This window comes from Hypanus sabinus, chromosome 23 (genome assembly GCF_030144855.1).
Source record: "Hypanus sabinus isolate sHypSab1 chromosome 23, sHypSab1.hap1, whole genome shotgun sequence".
Lineage (NCBI taxonomy): Eukaryota > Metazoa > Chordata > Chondrichthyes > Myliobatiformes > Dasyatidae > Hypanus > Hypanus sabinus.
The window spans coordinates 21,132,309-21,148,956 of NC_082728.1; the positions used below are offsets into that span (position 1 = coordinate 21,132,309).

The 16,648-nt window shown below is 39.4% G+C and overlaps 1 protein-coding gene across 3 annotated transcripts in view; it reads right to left on the minus strand.

Moving 5' to 3' along the window:
• Positions 1-16,648, minus strand: part of LOC132380025 (archaemetzincin-2) — a 67,703-nt gene that overhangs the window by 39,631 nt on the left and 11,424 nt on the right. The window contains exons 5-7 of one of the 3 annotated variants that reach the window (XR_009507613.1): positions 14,579-14,742; positions 10,830-11,006; positions 7,258-7,401 (exon numbers count right to left, since the gene is read on the minus strand). Coding sequence is in view for 2 of the 3 variants with exons in the window: in XM_059948500.1 (XP_059804483.1) it covers positions 7,282-7,401; positions 10,830-11,006; positions 14,579-14,742 (461 nt within the window). In the remaining variant the exon portion in view is untranslated. Of the gene's footprint in view, positions 1-6,751; positions 7,402-10,829; positions 11,007-13,265; positions 13,351-14,578; positions 14,743-16,648 lie in introns of those variants that run through there. The other 2 variants (XM_059948500.1, XM_059948501.1) reach the window with 2 other exon arrangements.

A 16,648-nucleotide genomic window follows, 5' to 3' on the forward strand; every position in this document is an offset into this window, starting at 1 on the left:
GCGCTCGAATGCCAAAACATCCTCCAACATGTGCAGGGCTGTACGTCCTTACCCCTGAAGAGCTGTGTTCAGCGTGTTCAGGTGCGCTGTCATGTCTACCATGAAGTGTAGCTTTTCCAGCCACTCTGGCTGTTCCAGCTCAGGAAAGGTGAGCCCTTTGCTGCCCAGGAAAGTTTTCACTTCTTCCAGACACGCGACAAAGCGTTTCAGCACCTTCCGTCTGGACAGCCAGCGATAAAAACACGTTGTAGCGGTGTCAGTAAACTGCAGTCAAAGATAGCTTTATTCGAACTAAACAGCCTTGCTTTTAAGCCTCTCTCAACCCAGCCCCCATGGACGCAGATGCTGCAAAAGACGCGTACTCACAAACCCCCGTAGGCTATCTCCCTTAGCCGGAATGCTGGCTAATTGTGAGCCGTTTCGGATGTCGCCACACTTAGATTGTACAAGATCACCATAATCTTCAAATTTAGAATTACATTTCAAAAGCTAACAAACTAACATAAAATACATTTTAATTAAATACTGACCAATTATTTCCCAAAGCCACAGGGAGCCGCAGCACAGAGGTGAAAGAGCCACAAATGGCTCGGGAGCCACAGGTTGCCGACCCCCGCATTAGGGCATTAAAAAAAACTCAAGAAGTGCAAATGGATGATGGAAAATTGAGGGCTTGGTAGAAGGAAAGGGTTAGATTAATCTTAGAGTAGGTTCTAAGGTCAGCACAAATGGTTGGCTGAATGGTGTGCTGCAATGTTCTACATTCTATCTACTAATCAGGGAGGTGACGGGTAAAGAGACACTGTGATGAGGAAGATAATACGATTTTTAAAAAAGACCCACCGTCCAGAAACATGTGAAGTTACACTACATTTGCACAATTTCAGTTAATATTGCTCTGGTCCAGCACATTAATGAGAAATCATAAAGGGGGAGGCATGAGGATAGACAAACACATATGAGAATCTACCCATCAATATAATTATCTATTGCATATGATCCTCCAAATCATACAATATCCCAGTTTGGAAATACATCAATTTTACTTCATTATTGCTACTTTAAATTTTGGAGCTGCCTTCTTAACATTGTAGGAGTATCTTCATTGCAGTAATTCACGATAGCAGCCCATCATCACCTCTTATGCTGGACATACTATGGTAAGAGATACACCTCTCAATCCATACTATGGTAAGAGATACACCTCTCAATCCATAGCCTTTTCACCATGTCAGAATTGTGACAGAATACTTCCACGTACCTGGATGAGTTCAGCTCCAACAATACTCCAGGAGCTCAACATAATCCTGGACAAAGATCAACTGGCACCCATTACCACACTGTGTGTTAAACATATTGTGTATCACACTACAGCACCCACCCACATAAAAGTATTGAACTTCACAAAACCAAATTACTAATATCTATATGGCATTCCTAGTTCCATGTGTTAAAATTGTGCAGTGCAGTTACTACTTGAAATGAATGAAAGGCTCCAACTACATATTTGTCATACTGATTACTCAAAATGGCAGCATGTTGGCATGACCGTGACAGAAAACACATGGGCGGTACATGATGGATCTTTAATGTGTGAATGTCCAAAAACAGTGATTTGCTTTGATTTCCTCCACATTCCAAAATCATGCTCATTATTAGGTGAAAATGATGACTATAAATTAGAGTAGATGGGTGGCAGGAGAATTTGGGAGGGGGTGGTTGTTGATGGGTAATTGTGAAAGATCCTGGAAATAGGGCAATATTAATAAAATTGCTCTGAGAGCTGGAACAAACTCAAAGGGGTATTTATTTATCTACTTATTTATTGATATGCAGCACAGAATAGGTCCTTCCGCCCTTTCAAGCCATGCCGCCCAGCAATCCCCCAATTTAACCCTAGCCTAATCATGGGACAATTTACAATGATCAATTAACCTACCAATCAGTATGACTTTGGACTGTGGGAGGAAAATGGAGCACCTTGAGGAAACCCACACAGTCACAGGGAAAATGTACAAACTCCTTATGGGCAGGGGCAGGAACTGAATCCAGGTCATCTGTACTGTAAAGTGTAAAGCTAACCACTATGCTACCTTGTCACCCCAAGTAGTCTCAAATTTCTTAAGAAAAACGTGCAGAACATGACAAGTGAATTCATTAGGTTTGTGAGTGAGGTCAGAAAACTCAAATGACTAAAATGAATTGTCTATAGAGTTTCTGGGTTGATTTCCCACTTTAACCTGAGGTAAATAATTTTTTTGTAAAATTTTATGTTAAAGGCAAATGCTAATAGATGCTTATACTGGACTTTAGTTATTTCACCACCAGGCCATAGTGCTTCAAGTGTACTGTAGATCCTCACCTATGTGACTCCAAAAGCACCTCCTATGCCTGGTGTCTTTAACATCAAAGAAATTGACTCATCAAGAAACATCACTTGCCTGCTCAGCTGCAAGTCACATGACATCCTGACTTGAAAGCACACATTAATGTTGCTTAATTGCTATTGGGTTCAAATTCTGGAACTCTGTCAACTTTGGAGCTTCAATGTCATTAGGACTACAACTGTGTAAGGATGTAGCTCATCACCTCCTTTCAAATGCTGTTAGGAACAGGCAAACCAGTATTGTTACCAAAACAAAAAGAACAAAAGGAGGACAATGCAAGCTTCCTACAGCTTGGTCTGTTTGTCACCGGTGATTTTAACCACGCGAACCTTAAGTCAGTGCTCCCCAAATTCCATCAGTATGTGGACTTTGCAATAAGAGGGGAGAACACATTGGACCTGGTTTACACAAACATCCCTGACGTGTACCAGGCAAAGCCCCACCCCCACCTCAGATACTCAGACCACATCTCTGTTATGCTAATTCCAGAATACAGACCTCTGGTCAAGTGCTTCAGACCAGTTCGGAAGCAGGTGAAAACCTGGCCAGCAGGAGCCATCTCTGCTCTTCAAGACTGCTTTGAGCACACTGGCTGGCACATGTTCAGGGAGGCTGCAACCGATGGCAACTCTACCAATTTAGAGGAGTACACAGCATCAGTGATCAGCTACAACAGCAAGTGCATTGATGATGTTACTCTGTCCAAGACCATCACTATACATACCAACCAGAAGCCATGGATGACCGCAGAGGTGCGTGCGCTGCTGAGGTCCTGCGGCTCCACCTTCAGAGCAGGTGACTAGGCAGCTCTAACAACAGCAAGGGCCAAACTGTCCCAAGCCATCAGAGGGGCAAAGCGTGCATATGCCCAGCTAATCCACAGTCACTTCCACTTCCAGGACAGCGGCAACACGCGGCACATGTGGAAGGGCATCCAGGACATCACCAATTACAAGACAACATCACCTGACTGCAGGTGATGCCTCCCTCCCAAATGCGCTGAATAACTTCTATGCCTGGTTTGAGGCAGAAAATGATGTGGCAGCGAGGAAGTCCACCCCTCCTACAAATGACCAGGTGCTGTGTCTCTCCGTGGCCGACGTGAGAAGATGCCTGTGCAGGGTCAACCCACGGAAAGCTGCTGGACCAGACAACATCACTGGTAGAGTGCTCAGAGGATGTGCAGACCAGCTAGCAGATGTTCTCACTGACATCTCCAACATCTCCCTGAGCAGCGCCACCACTCCAACGTGCTTCAAGACTGCCACCATCGTCCCCGTACCGAAGAAGTCTTCAGTATCCTGCCTAAATGACTACCGTCCCATTCCACTTACATCCATCATCATGAAGTGTTTCAAGAGGCTCATCATGAGGCATATTAAGACCCTGCTGCCCCCCTCACTGGACCCCCTGCAGTTTGCATACTGTCCCAACCGCTCAACAGATGACACCATTGCCACCACCCTCCACCTTGCCCTAACCCACCTGGACAAAAACGCCACATACGTTTGGATGCTGTTCATAGACTTTAGTTCAGCATTCAACACAATCATCCCTCAAAAACTGATTGGAAAGCTGAGCCTACTGGGCCTGAACACCTCCCTCTGCAAATGGATACTAGACTTCCTGACTGGGAGACCTCAGTCAGTCCGGATCGGGAGCAGCATCTCCAACACCATCACACTGAGCACGGGGGTTCCCCAGGGTTGCGTGCTCAGTCCACTGCTGTTCACTCTGCTGACCCACGACTGTGCTGCAACACACAGCTCGAACCATTATCATCAAGTTCGCTGATGACACGACTGTGGTGGGACTCATCAGCAAGAATGACGAGTCAGCTTACAGAGAGGAGGTGCAGCAGCTAACGGACTGGTGCACAGCCAACAACCTGTCTCTTATTGTGAACAAAAGAGATGGTTGACGACTTCGGGGGGGGGGGGGGCACGGAACGACCACTCTCCACTGAACATCAACGGCTCCTCGGGTGAAATCGTAAACAGTACCAAATTTCTTGGTGTTCACCTGACGGAGAATCTCACCTGGTCCCTCAACACCAGCTCCATAGCAAAGAAAGCACAGCAGCGTCTCTACTTTTTGCGAAGGCTGAGGGAAGTCCATCTTCCACCCCCCATCCTCATCACATTCTACAGGGGTTGTATTGAGAGCATCCTGAGCAACTGCATCACTGCCTGGTTCAGAAATTGCACCATCTCGGATCGCAAGACCCTGAAGCAGATAGTGAGGTTTGCTGAGATCATTGGGCTCTCTCTTCCTGCCATCACAGACATTTACACTACACGCTGCATCCACAAAGGAAACAGCATTATGAAGGACCCCATGCACCCCTCATACAATCTCTTCTCCCTCCTGTCGTCTGGGAAAAGGCTCCGAAGCATTCGGGCTCTCACGACCAGACTATGTAACAGTTTCTTCCCCCAAGCTATCAGACTCCTCAATACCCGAAGCCTGGACTGACACCTTGCCTTACTGTCCTGTTTATTATTTATTGTAATGCCTGCACTGTTTTTGTGCACTTTATGCAGTCCTGTGTAGGTCTGTAGTCTAGTGTAGCTTTCTCTGTTTTTTTTTATTGTGTAGTTCAGTCTATTTTTTTGTACAGTGTCAGGTAACACCATGGTCCTGAAAAACATTGTCTCATTTTCACTATGCACTGTACCAGCAGTTATGGTCAAAATGACAATAAAAGTTGATTTGACTTGAGCTTTAACTGTCCTGTGTATTCTATGCTATTCTGAATAGGAGAGAGAATTTAAAATTTTATTCAGTTCCAACATTTAAGTGAAAAATGTTTCTGATAATTAAACACCAACATAAAAACTTTACAGCCTTCTTCCACGTATATATAAAAACCCTACGAAAGCTACTTTAAAAATGTTCTAAAACTATTACAAAGGTTTCATATTTTAAGAAGTTCAGAAAGCAAAATTAGTACTTACTTAGAAAGCAAACAACTACGCAGTACAATTTAACATAGCAACCACAGGAAGTGTGGTTGGCCAGATGTTAAATCTCATGTGACTGAATAGAAGCTTGCAGTTTTTTTTATCATGTAAAATTTTCAAATAATAATGCCGGACTTAAAATTTGTTGTGCCTAAAATCTGTGGTCCACAAATTGGAAAAGTTCTTTTACTACATTTTGTCCTATTAGTTCTTAAACATCAATTACAATGATATAACCTATAAAATTCTGCATTTTCAAAAGCATATGCTCTTTACCTCATCTAAGATTTGCCTATATCCACACAAGCTTCTGATTGATAACATTCTAGAAATATTGATTCTAAAAGGAACCTCAATCTATTAAGGTTTTATCTGAGAAGGTACAAGGAAGTTAAGACTTCAATAAATAATCACCCCAGTTGTGTGGATCCTGCCTCAAGTAAAATTGCACATTTATTACTTCACTTTCTGCTTACAGATGTGCAAACAAGATTTTACTAATTTTCCCAGATTATCAATGAAACTTGTAAAGAATTTGAAACTGAATGCTGTGGTGATTTTGGCAAGCAAACATTTTTGACATGCTCAATTAAATAATGCCAGCAGTTTCCTCCAGAATTTCAGCTTTTGCATCTATAGGCACTGTTTCAGGAATCATCAATCTAATTTAGACATCTACATTCCTCCTTTTAATCCTTCAATAACAAACAATATTATGCATATTTTCAAAAAGTCTAACTATAACAGCAAGAAAATTTATAATCAAATTTCATGCAAAACCCTGGGGATACTTCAAAAAAATTAATAAAATGAACAGCTGGTAAAAAACATGATAAATTCTATTTTTACTCTTAAAACAGATCAAGATTATGCATATTTTATTCATGCATCATAATGGCCAACAGGTACCTCAGAAAACTGGGGTTGAATTGTAACAAAACAAGAATTTGGAGTTAAGTAATCAAGACCTTCTTAGAGCCAAGCAAGCCAACAACAGCAGCTATCAAGGGGGAAACAGGATTAGAAATGTCCATTGAATCCACAGAAAAAAATTGCCTTTCATTTTCTAGACATTATTCCGTGAGTATACATTGCAACAGAGAAAGCTCAGGTCAACTTGCAGCACAGACCTCAGGCCACGCATTCAGCTCCTTATTTACATCAAGTAAAAAAGGCTGCTTTTTTGTTTTTTAATTTATACGTGTGGGCTTCCTTAGGGATCACGCAGTACCCACAAAGCAAACAAACAGATTCCTGGGCATCAGATCATTATGAGTTTATCCACTCCCATGTCAAAGTTGGTTAAAATAAATGTAGTTCTTCAAATGCACGGAAAAAGCAGTAATTCAAAATAACCTCCCTTTGACAGACATTTAATAAAACACTGTGAAAACACAGAAATGAGGTTCTAAGTCATTTAATACCAGCAACCTAATGCCAATATAATTACAGTTTCAAATGAATCTATTCTCCTATACCATAACAGCTTTAATTACTGTGCTGCAGTTACAAAAACTCAATTTGAAAGATTAGGTTCCAAAGCCTAAACTAGAGATGACCTAATCCTTCAGAGCTAACTGCAAACACATGTGCAACACATGATCTACATAAGCAAGATTTTGTCATTCCTCTAAGAATTAACTATTCCTTCCAACCAAGTTTTTAAATTACACTTGTACATATAGCAATAAACTTGACATTGATAATGCACATTTTCAAAGTTTCATATTAAAAATATCTCATTATTAAAACTCCCGAAATATCACAAAACTTCAATAAGCCAGAAATATTATAAATTTCTCACACTATACACCACTTATTTAAGGGCTTATCATTCTGCATTTAGCTGTTTTATACAAAAAATTAAGTTTAAACAGAATTCCAAAGCTCTTAAGCTTATTGATTACCTAGTGAATCAAACTGATTAAATTTCACTCCTCCAAAAGCTGCAAACACTGCAACAACCATTCTTTCCATTCTTCAAATGCTTCAGTGGGTTTGTGAGATACCACTATTGATGTAGAATCTTCCTCAATCCACTGCAACAGTGCCTGAAAAACAAAAAGGCAACAGAGACTAAGTACTAATGCACATACAGGCACTCACAGAGTTACAAGTGTCCAAGTTATGCACACTCCATATATGCGACAAGACTGGCAAGACAGATTGGGATAGATTTGCAGACTGCTGACAAAATCTTTTGCATTGTCAAAACAGTTCATTTCTGCAAGCCCTTTTTCACTTCCTGCCCCACTGTCATAAGCTGTGCAGAGATGGGAGCACAGCGCAGACTTACTGTGTACAGGTGGCCGCCTGGTAGCCACTCTTCCTGCATAAATGTCATGCTTGCAGTGTTACTATAACATGATACAAATGTGGTCCATCCCGTGGCCCTACACTGCAGCAGTCTTGCATTTCATTTGGAGAAACAAGGTAAATTATATACACATTGATGCATGTACAAGTCTGTACAAAATGTAAATATACAGGAATTACACAAGATGGTCCTATCTTGAGGTCGGTTGTATATGGCTGCATCATGTATCGCTGTGGGTTGAGGATCCAGTATTGCAAAAGCCTAGTTGCTATAAAACATTCCGTTTGCTTCGACTGTACATTATTTGTCCAGAAAAGCTTCTTTGTCCATGCTAGATTAGACAGTTGAGTTACTTTCTTTGCCATTTTAACTATTAATTACCTGGTGGTATTTTTTAAAAATATACTTATACACATGTAACTGTTCAGTATGTTTCCTAGTGGTCTCAGTATATATAACGCAATTGTTCAGTGTGCTCCCTAGTGGTTACATTTGTATGGTTCTGGAACATCTCTTTGTATTGCATTTGAACACAATCAGATTGGTTTATCTGCAAATCGGAATAACATGTTTCTCATCAATGGGACATAAAAAACTGACCACGAGGCTCAGCCATTTTTTGTTTCTTCTCTCACCCCTGCTACAATCATATGCTCCTGTTACTGTTTGCTTTCAATGTTCTTTGTTCTATTAATGCTTAATAAAATAGTGAAGCAACAAGCTTTGTGCCCCTTTCCTGAATCTGAAAGAACCTTGTTTAAAACATCAGAATCCAAAGAACCACAAGTCAATCAGGCACTGGTTTGAATGGAATGACCCTGAAGCTGTTAACAGTTTGCTGAGCTATCATACAAGGCCCAGCCCTGTTGTGGCAATTTGACACCATTTTACAAGACCTTATACTGCTGCCTTTCCCAAGCTTTCACTATGGTTGCACCAACTTTAGCAACTGGCCTCGCAGTTGCCAGTCTGCAGCATTTCATTGCAAACAAGTACTTGTACTGAAAGATCAGGATTCTATGGGAAGATCCCACAGAGGAGGTATGTAACTGCTTGGGATTAGGCCAAAGGGCATATACTAGTGCGTGTGCAAGTAATCAACAAGTATACCTTACTAAACCTTCTTTACAAACACACGTCTCAAGTGAAAGATGAGAGCTTCATCCACATAACAGGAACTTCAAGGGTGGCTTGCAATGAGATTGAGACTCCAGCTATGTATGAACAATATGACATGGAAGGTCCTTCTCTCTCTTAGCACTTGTTTGAATGTTCTTGCAATGATGCATTCTACCAGATGAGTTTGTGCAGGGGAGAACGCTTGTGCAGGGGAGAACCTAACAGATCTATCATGACTATGTAATGTACTCTGTTAGAAAGAGGCTCAATGTAACTTACAGTTTACTGTACATTAAGGGTTTTTGTCAAGTTTCCTCTTCTAACTACACAGATGCATTTCAGTTGTTAAATCAGCTGATGAATGAGTTTTACTTCCATAGCTGTCTCTAATTTTTAACTGGCAGATATTATGTATCAAAAAAAACACAAAATGTTGATTCCTGCTAAGTTTTCACAATGGATGGCTGCATGAGCAAGAGAAAATGATTAGGGCAAATACTGCTGTCATCTAGTCCTTATTTCCAGGGATTGTCAATTCATTTATCTTATGTACATTATACTGATAATGGTCATCTTAATTTATTTGCAAATGTGTGTGATATGCATTCATTCTGCACAGTCAACTCAACTTACAATTTTAATTCTTTAAGTTTTTAAACCCATATTGGAAGATTCACATTTAAGAAAAGCATGTTCTATTACTGTTGCAGTCACCTCTGATTCCTGATTCATAATGTAACTTGTATTACTGCTGTGTTTGGTTTATGACAGCAGTAAACATTTTGACAGTAACAACCAAGAATATTTTTTAAATTTAAAAAGAATTTTCATTCACAATCACTAATGAACAATAAAATGATGATGAACTGAAACTAGACACCAGGAATCAAACTAATTTTTATAGATCCGCATGCAATACTCCAGAATTTCACAATTTGGAATTGTGTAATCTGATCCAATGAACTTGCATAGGTTTCTGTAAAACCACTATGCCAGTTGCCTTCCATTTCCCCAAACCCATTTTGTTCCATTTGAAATAACAGTCCCATTTTTGGACCTTGTTTCCACAATGCTTCTGCTAAGGAAACAATCCATGTTTTTTCTTTTGCAAAATTCCTCATAATTATTCAGCCACTATATCTCAACTCTCTCGCCTGAATTAAAAAGCCAATTTCATTCTATCATTCAACACTATACTTCTCAAACACACCGCCCCTCTTGCACCACGGTATCATTACTCCAAGATGGTTCATTGCTTACTGTGCCTTCACATCTTCCCTAATAATCCTGTGCCATTACATCCAAGATCAAATTCAGCTTCCCAAACTACATAGTGTGTTATATTTGTTAACAGTATTATTTTTGTGTTGTGAAAATATTTTGATAAATTAATGTCTAAACCACAAGGGACAATCTATACTGAAACATCAGTACTGTGTCTTTCTAAGTGCCACTTCTAGATAAAAAGATAGATTGAATCCCCCATTGACCTCTGAAGTCGATGTAACAGATCAGTTAACAATATTTCAAAAGGAAGGTGTCCTCGGAATTCTGCACAGTACTTATCACTCAGATGAACAAAATAAATTATCTAATCATGAACACAGTACTATTTCTGGTCAGTGTTATATAAGAAATGCAGTAGTCAAAGTGCAAAGTTAACTGTTGCATTTCTTACAGAAAAATGACATTTTGAAAAGTACTTCACTGGAAAGCACTCAGATTATGAAAAGCGAGTTGTTTTTTCTCCTGCAATGTATTCTTTTATATCAGCAATAATGATTATTGCAAAATACATTCTGAACATTTTATGCTGAGTTACGTGCCCAAGCAGCTCAAAATCTATTGAGGTGCTATGCAGCAAACTTGTTTTGAACCATATAATACGTTCCAGATTAAAGTTAATCGTCCTTGTATATAAAGAAACTGTAAAGCATTAATCATAAGAATACAACTTCCACAAATGAACAAACTATTTGTAATTTTTTCATTGTAACATTTCAAAATACCTCACTGAAAAAAAATCAGTGACTCATACACTACCTTGCATCTTTCTTTAATGTCAAAGTTAATGGCACACTGCAGCTTTCTTAGGCATATTGGGCATAAATCAATTGGACGTCGATCAGACTCATCTAAATGATTCGATCCCTGCATGACACATTGCAGCCACTGGCAGTGCTGCATACCAAAAATGTGTCCAATCTCATGAGTTAAAGTCTGAAAATACAGAAGATTTTATGTTAGTAACGCTGATATAAAAAGCTAAAAACTAACTAGAAAGATAAATTTAATGAAGTAATTTTGTCATATTAAATCTCAAAAATATACAAAAGATTTTACAACATGACAGATGGAGCCAATTCAGCACATCAGATCCACATTGTCCCAGGGGAACAATACTCACTTCATTTTCCTGTTCCCCTGCAACTTCTCCCTCTCATGTGCCTTCAACTTTCATTTGAGTTTTTTTCAACCAATAATCTACACAAAGAGATGACTGACAATGCCTAATTAACCTACATGTATATCTTGGGATGTGGAATAAAGTCATACACCTGGAGCAAACCCATGCAGTCGTGGGAGAAAATGCAACCTCTGCACAGATTTCACACACAATTTGAATCAATTACCCGTTAAATTATTGCTGCAAACAGTGAAGAGGCGAGCAATGGCGAGATGAGTTCAGGAGATGAACCGAGATATTGTGTTGCAGAATCGTTGTCGATGGAATTCTGATGCCTGTACAGCTGGCCTGGGAATGAGATTGGATCACTCAGGGTACCGAAAGGACAAGTTGGGCCCCAGGCAGAGGAGATTCAGTGCGCGTACACTAGCCCAATTGTGAGGTTGCATCACTTTGGGCACCAAGCTGATTTGAAGAGCTTGAGAGTAGCTCGGACTGTGAATGAAATCTAGACCCATTTACTAAGATTCTGAATTGTGACACCTCAGTTAAATTTTAGCTTCCATAAGTTACTGCAGAATTATATTTTTCTGATGCAACAAAAACACTCCGAAAGTGTTTTTTAAAAAATACAATCTCTCTTTCTGAATTTAAGATTGTGGAGGCTTCAACAGCTCTCCAGATACAATGAACAACTGGTCAATTTTTGTGACAACAGTAAAGATTAAATTATTCTTTACTTCTCTATCATGAAAATCTTGGTAAGTATCCACACTATCTTACCTAAAATAAACAGAAAGGAATACAACTGTTACACAACCAAGAAAATGAGGAAACATCCACGAACTTTCCCAAAATAAAGCCTTTCCAGACATTTACAGATAAAATACTCATTAGCTGAAAAACACTTGAAGTCCAATGATTAAGTCTACAAATACCTATCCTTCCCAAGGTTCACAGAATTTACAAAAGGAAATTAACATTATAAACTCTCTAAGAAAAGAGTATCTAGTTGAAGAAAGTTATACATTATTCAATTAAGGAGGGAAAATGCTCCTGATTATAACACAATCTTTGTTTAAACTAAATATTTGTGTACACTTGTCGATGACAATTTTTGGTTGGTACCAAACACCCTATGATCACTGAGGCTACTAATTCTGAAAACACACATGAACAACAGCCACTTTGTTGAGATATCAGTATCCCTTGAATCATGTTTTGCATGAAATTACACTTAGATGAAAAAAATCAACCCTTTACTATTATAGCCAGGGTTCCTAATTCTTTTGCACAATACTGTAGTAATTTTAGATTTTTGAATGTTTACTGCCACGTAAAAACCAAATTTCATGACATATGTGAGTGATAATAAACTTGATTCTAATATGGGTCTCTATTGTGGACTGAGTGAGAAGAGAGCAAGGAGAGGGGAATCATGGTTGGGAGAAGGGGAAAGGAGGAGAGTGAACAGGAAGCACCACAGAGATATTCTGTAATGTTCAATAAACCATTTGTTTGGAATCAAAAATGACCTTGCCTGGTGTTTCAGGGCATGATATGTCTACACTCATGCCACAACACACTCCTGGCACTTGTCCCACACCCTTCCCACAGCACTCACCTTCACCATTCTCAACATCCTTTGCTCCTGCAAGATTTACAAACTTGCTCTCTCCACACCCCGTTGACAAATACAGTATTGTACAAAAGTCCTAGGCACCTTAGTTATATACGTTGCCTATAAAAAGTATTCACACACCCCAAGAAGTTTTCATGTTTTATTGTTTTACAACATTGAATTACAGTGGATTTAATTTGGCTTTGATACTGTTTAACAGAAAAAGACTTGTCAAAATGAAAACAGACCTCTATGAAGTGATCTAAATTAATTACAAATATAAAAACACAAAATAATTGATTGCATAATTATTCATCCCCCTTTCACACACCAAATCATCACTGGTGTAGCCAATTGATTTTAGAAGTCACATAATTAGTTAAATAGAAATCTGCTGTTGGGAGACCTGTGTGCAGTCAAGCTGTTCCAACTGATTTGTGTAAAAATATACCTGTACTTTTAAGGTCCAACTGCTGGTGTGTCAGTATCCTGGCAAAAACTCCACCCATGAAAATAAAAGAACACTCCAAGCAAATCTGCAAAATGGTTATTAAAAAGCACAAATCAGGAGATGGATACAAGAAAATTTCCAAGACACTGAATATCCCTTGGAGTACGGTTAAGTCAATTATCAATTAACACCAGAAAGAATATTGGAAAGAATATGGCACAGCTGCAAATCTGCCCAGAGCAGGCCATCCTCAAAAACCGATCGACCACATAAGAATGGGTCTAGTCAGAAAGGCCACCAAGAGACCTATGACAAGGCATGTGGGAGACCCTGAAGTCAGCTGGAAGGTTCTATGTTACGATAAAACCAACATTGAGATCTCTGGCCATCAAACTAAACACTGTGTGGGAATGCTTCACTGCAGCAGACCCTGGAAGGCTTATGAAGGAAGAGAGTAAAACGAATACAGCAAAATAAAAGAAGATCCTGGAGGAAAACCTGATGCAGTCTGCAAGAGAACTGCAACTTGGAAGATTTGTTTTCTAGCAAGACAAACAACCCCAAGCATAAAGCCAAAGCTACACAGATATGGCTTAAAAACAACAGAGTTTATGTCTTGGTGTGGCGGTCAGAGTCCAGACCTCAATCCAATTGAGAATTTGTGGTTGGATTTGTAAAGGGTTGTTGACTCACAATCCCCATGCAATCTGACAGAACTTGAGCAGTTTTATATTTAAAAAAAGGGGAAAAATTGCAGTGTCCAGATGTGCAAAGCTAATAGAGACCTATCCACACACTCAAGGGTGCAACTGCTGCTACTGACTTGAAGAGGTAAATACTTCTGCAATTATTTTGTTTTATATTTCTAATTAATTTAGATCACTTCGCAGAGATCAGCTTTCACTTTGACACAAAGGAGTCTTTCTGTTGATCAGTGTCAAAAAAAGGTCGAATTAAATCCACTGAGATTCAGTGTTGTAGAACAATAAAACATGAAAATTTATGGGAGGGGGGTGAATACCTTTTTATGAGCACTGCATATACTTTTGGTTCTTGATTTTTGATAAAGATCAAAAATTTAATGAAACCTTCAGATTTACTCATTTTATTTACTAATCAAAACTGCAATAAGCTACAGCTAGATACCCAAAAATTAGATGTTTAGGAATTGGGGAATATTGAGGTTAGCATTAGGGAATGCTGCTGATGTTAAAGATCAGCTGTGGTCCTACTGAATAATCAAACAAATACAAGAAGCAGAATGCCTTTACTACTCCTCCCATTTCTTTTGTGCGTATTACATACACACCTACCTTGCATGATCTTAACAGCAGCTTGCTTGTTATAGATGGTGTGTAGTATTCATCAAAAACTGAATAATCACCAGAAACCACAGGCTGCTTGCCCTTCAGTTTTCCCTTATAATTCATGGTGTAAAATTCATCATCATATCTGGCAAAACTGAAAATACCTATTCCTGAAAGAAGTGCATTAAAGAGAAACAGTTTACACTAACAGTTATTTCAGCATTTCTTCTGATAACCCATCAAAGTAAATTAAATGCTTAAATAAAACTCTACAATCAATGCCTCATCTACTGAAAATGCATCAAGGCTATAGCATTTGGTTAAAATACCTCATTGCCAAAAAAATTACATCTAATGAAAGAGTATGTTGGAAAAAAATGCCTAAGACATTTAAAAAAAAATCACTACGACTTTTTTCAAATGTTGTGATAATAATGTTACAATTCAGAACCTTGGTGAACATAAGTTCAGTGTGGTATAAAATTAGAATTACTAAGAGTGGTGCAGAGTAGTTAGGGTTGCTGCCTCGAAACTTAATGACTGATAATTGACTGTTATCTTGGGTGAAGTCTATGTAATGTTTGCACTTTCTCCCCATGATTGCATGTGGTTCTTCTGGGCATTATAGTTTTCTCCTGCATCCCAAATACATACTGGTAGGTTAACTAGATACTGTAAATTTCTTTTTTTTTGTAGATTATTAGCGAAATGAATCAAGACAGTTGATAGACATGTTGAGAAAGAATAAGATGCAGGACTACAGGAAATAAAGAGGGTGACTGCTCCCCTGGAAAATGTGGTTCTGATGGGTCAAATTGCCTCTGTTAATTACAAAAATAATAACAGTATTGCATTGCAGATTGAAATTAGGCAATGATCCCAATTCCAAAATTAGTTGGAAGTATATCACTTGAATTAAAAAGTGGCCAATTTTTTTCCTACCATATCAGCCTAGAGCCTCAAATCAAACAAATAAAAAATGAAAATCCTTTGCAAACTAACATTAGATATTGCAGACTTACTAGTAGAAATAAAAACGGACAGTACTCTCAATCCTCCATTGTTTGAGCATAATAACATAAGATCATGAAACATAGCAGCAGAATTATGCCACTTGGCCAATCGAGTCTACTCCACCATTTCATCGTGGCTGATTTATTATCAACCTCAAACCCAATTCTCCCCATAACCTTTCATGCCCTGACTAACCAAGAACCTATTAACCTCCATTTTAAATATACGCAATGACTTGCCTCCACAGCCATCCATGGCAATGAAGTTAACAGATTCACCACCCTCTGGCTAAATAAATTTCTTCCAATCTCTGTTCTAAATGGTTACCCTCTTTACTCTGTCTAGGCCTTTCAATATTCAACAGTCCAACATATAAAAAATTCTTTATTTGCAATTTCCATGTCTAGAGAGTTGAATTACTAGGGAGGTGTCAGCGAAGGGGCTCCTGCCAATACAACTGGCAGCAGTTCCTCCAGACATTCTACACAGGCAAATCAGCTGATCCCACCTGTGCCTTTATTCACTTTCTTACAAGGCTGCCCAGGATGAGAAACCAAGGTCAAACACCAAGGCAGTAAATGATTATATCCTCAAGGTTGCATCCAAAGTTGAAGGCCATGTGAGTGCAAAGGGGGTTTCTTCTTTTTTCTTTGTTACTGTTGGGAAAGGGCTTCTTTCTTTTGTTAAAAGCAGGAATGTTTCTTTGTTGCGAGAGTGTGCTGGGAGAATTGTATTCCTTTGTAAACCAAATGGGGATTAATGTTCTTTCTTCTGAGTCAGTAAGCTTTTGTTGACGGGCTTTTGGGCAGATCGGCGCGAGGGGGTTGAGAGAGAGGACGCAATGCTGTAAACTGGGCGAGGAACGGACCCCAAGCGGGGGTCCGAGGCCAGGAGGTACTCCGAGGAGGGGGGGGGGGATGAAGCTAGATGTGCTTGGTTGACCACTCGGAGGGTCCTGAGCTGCGAGTCGAGGAGTTCGGAGGGGATCGAATGGTGGCCAGAAGACTTCAGTAATTGAGCTCCAACGGTTGTGCACGAAGTGGTTTGAACTTTGATAAGTTT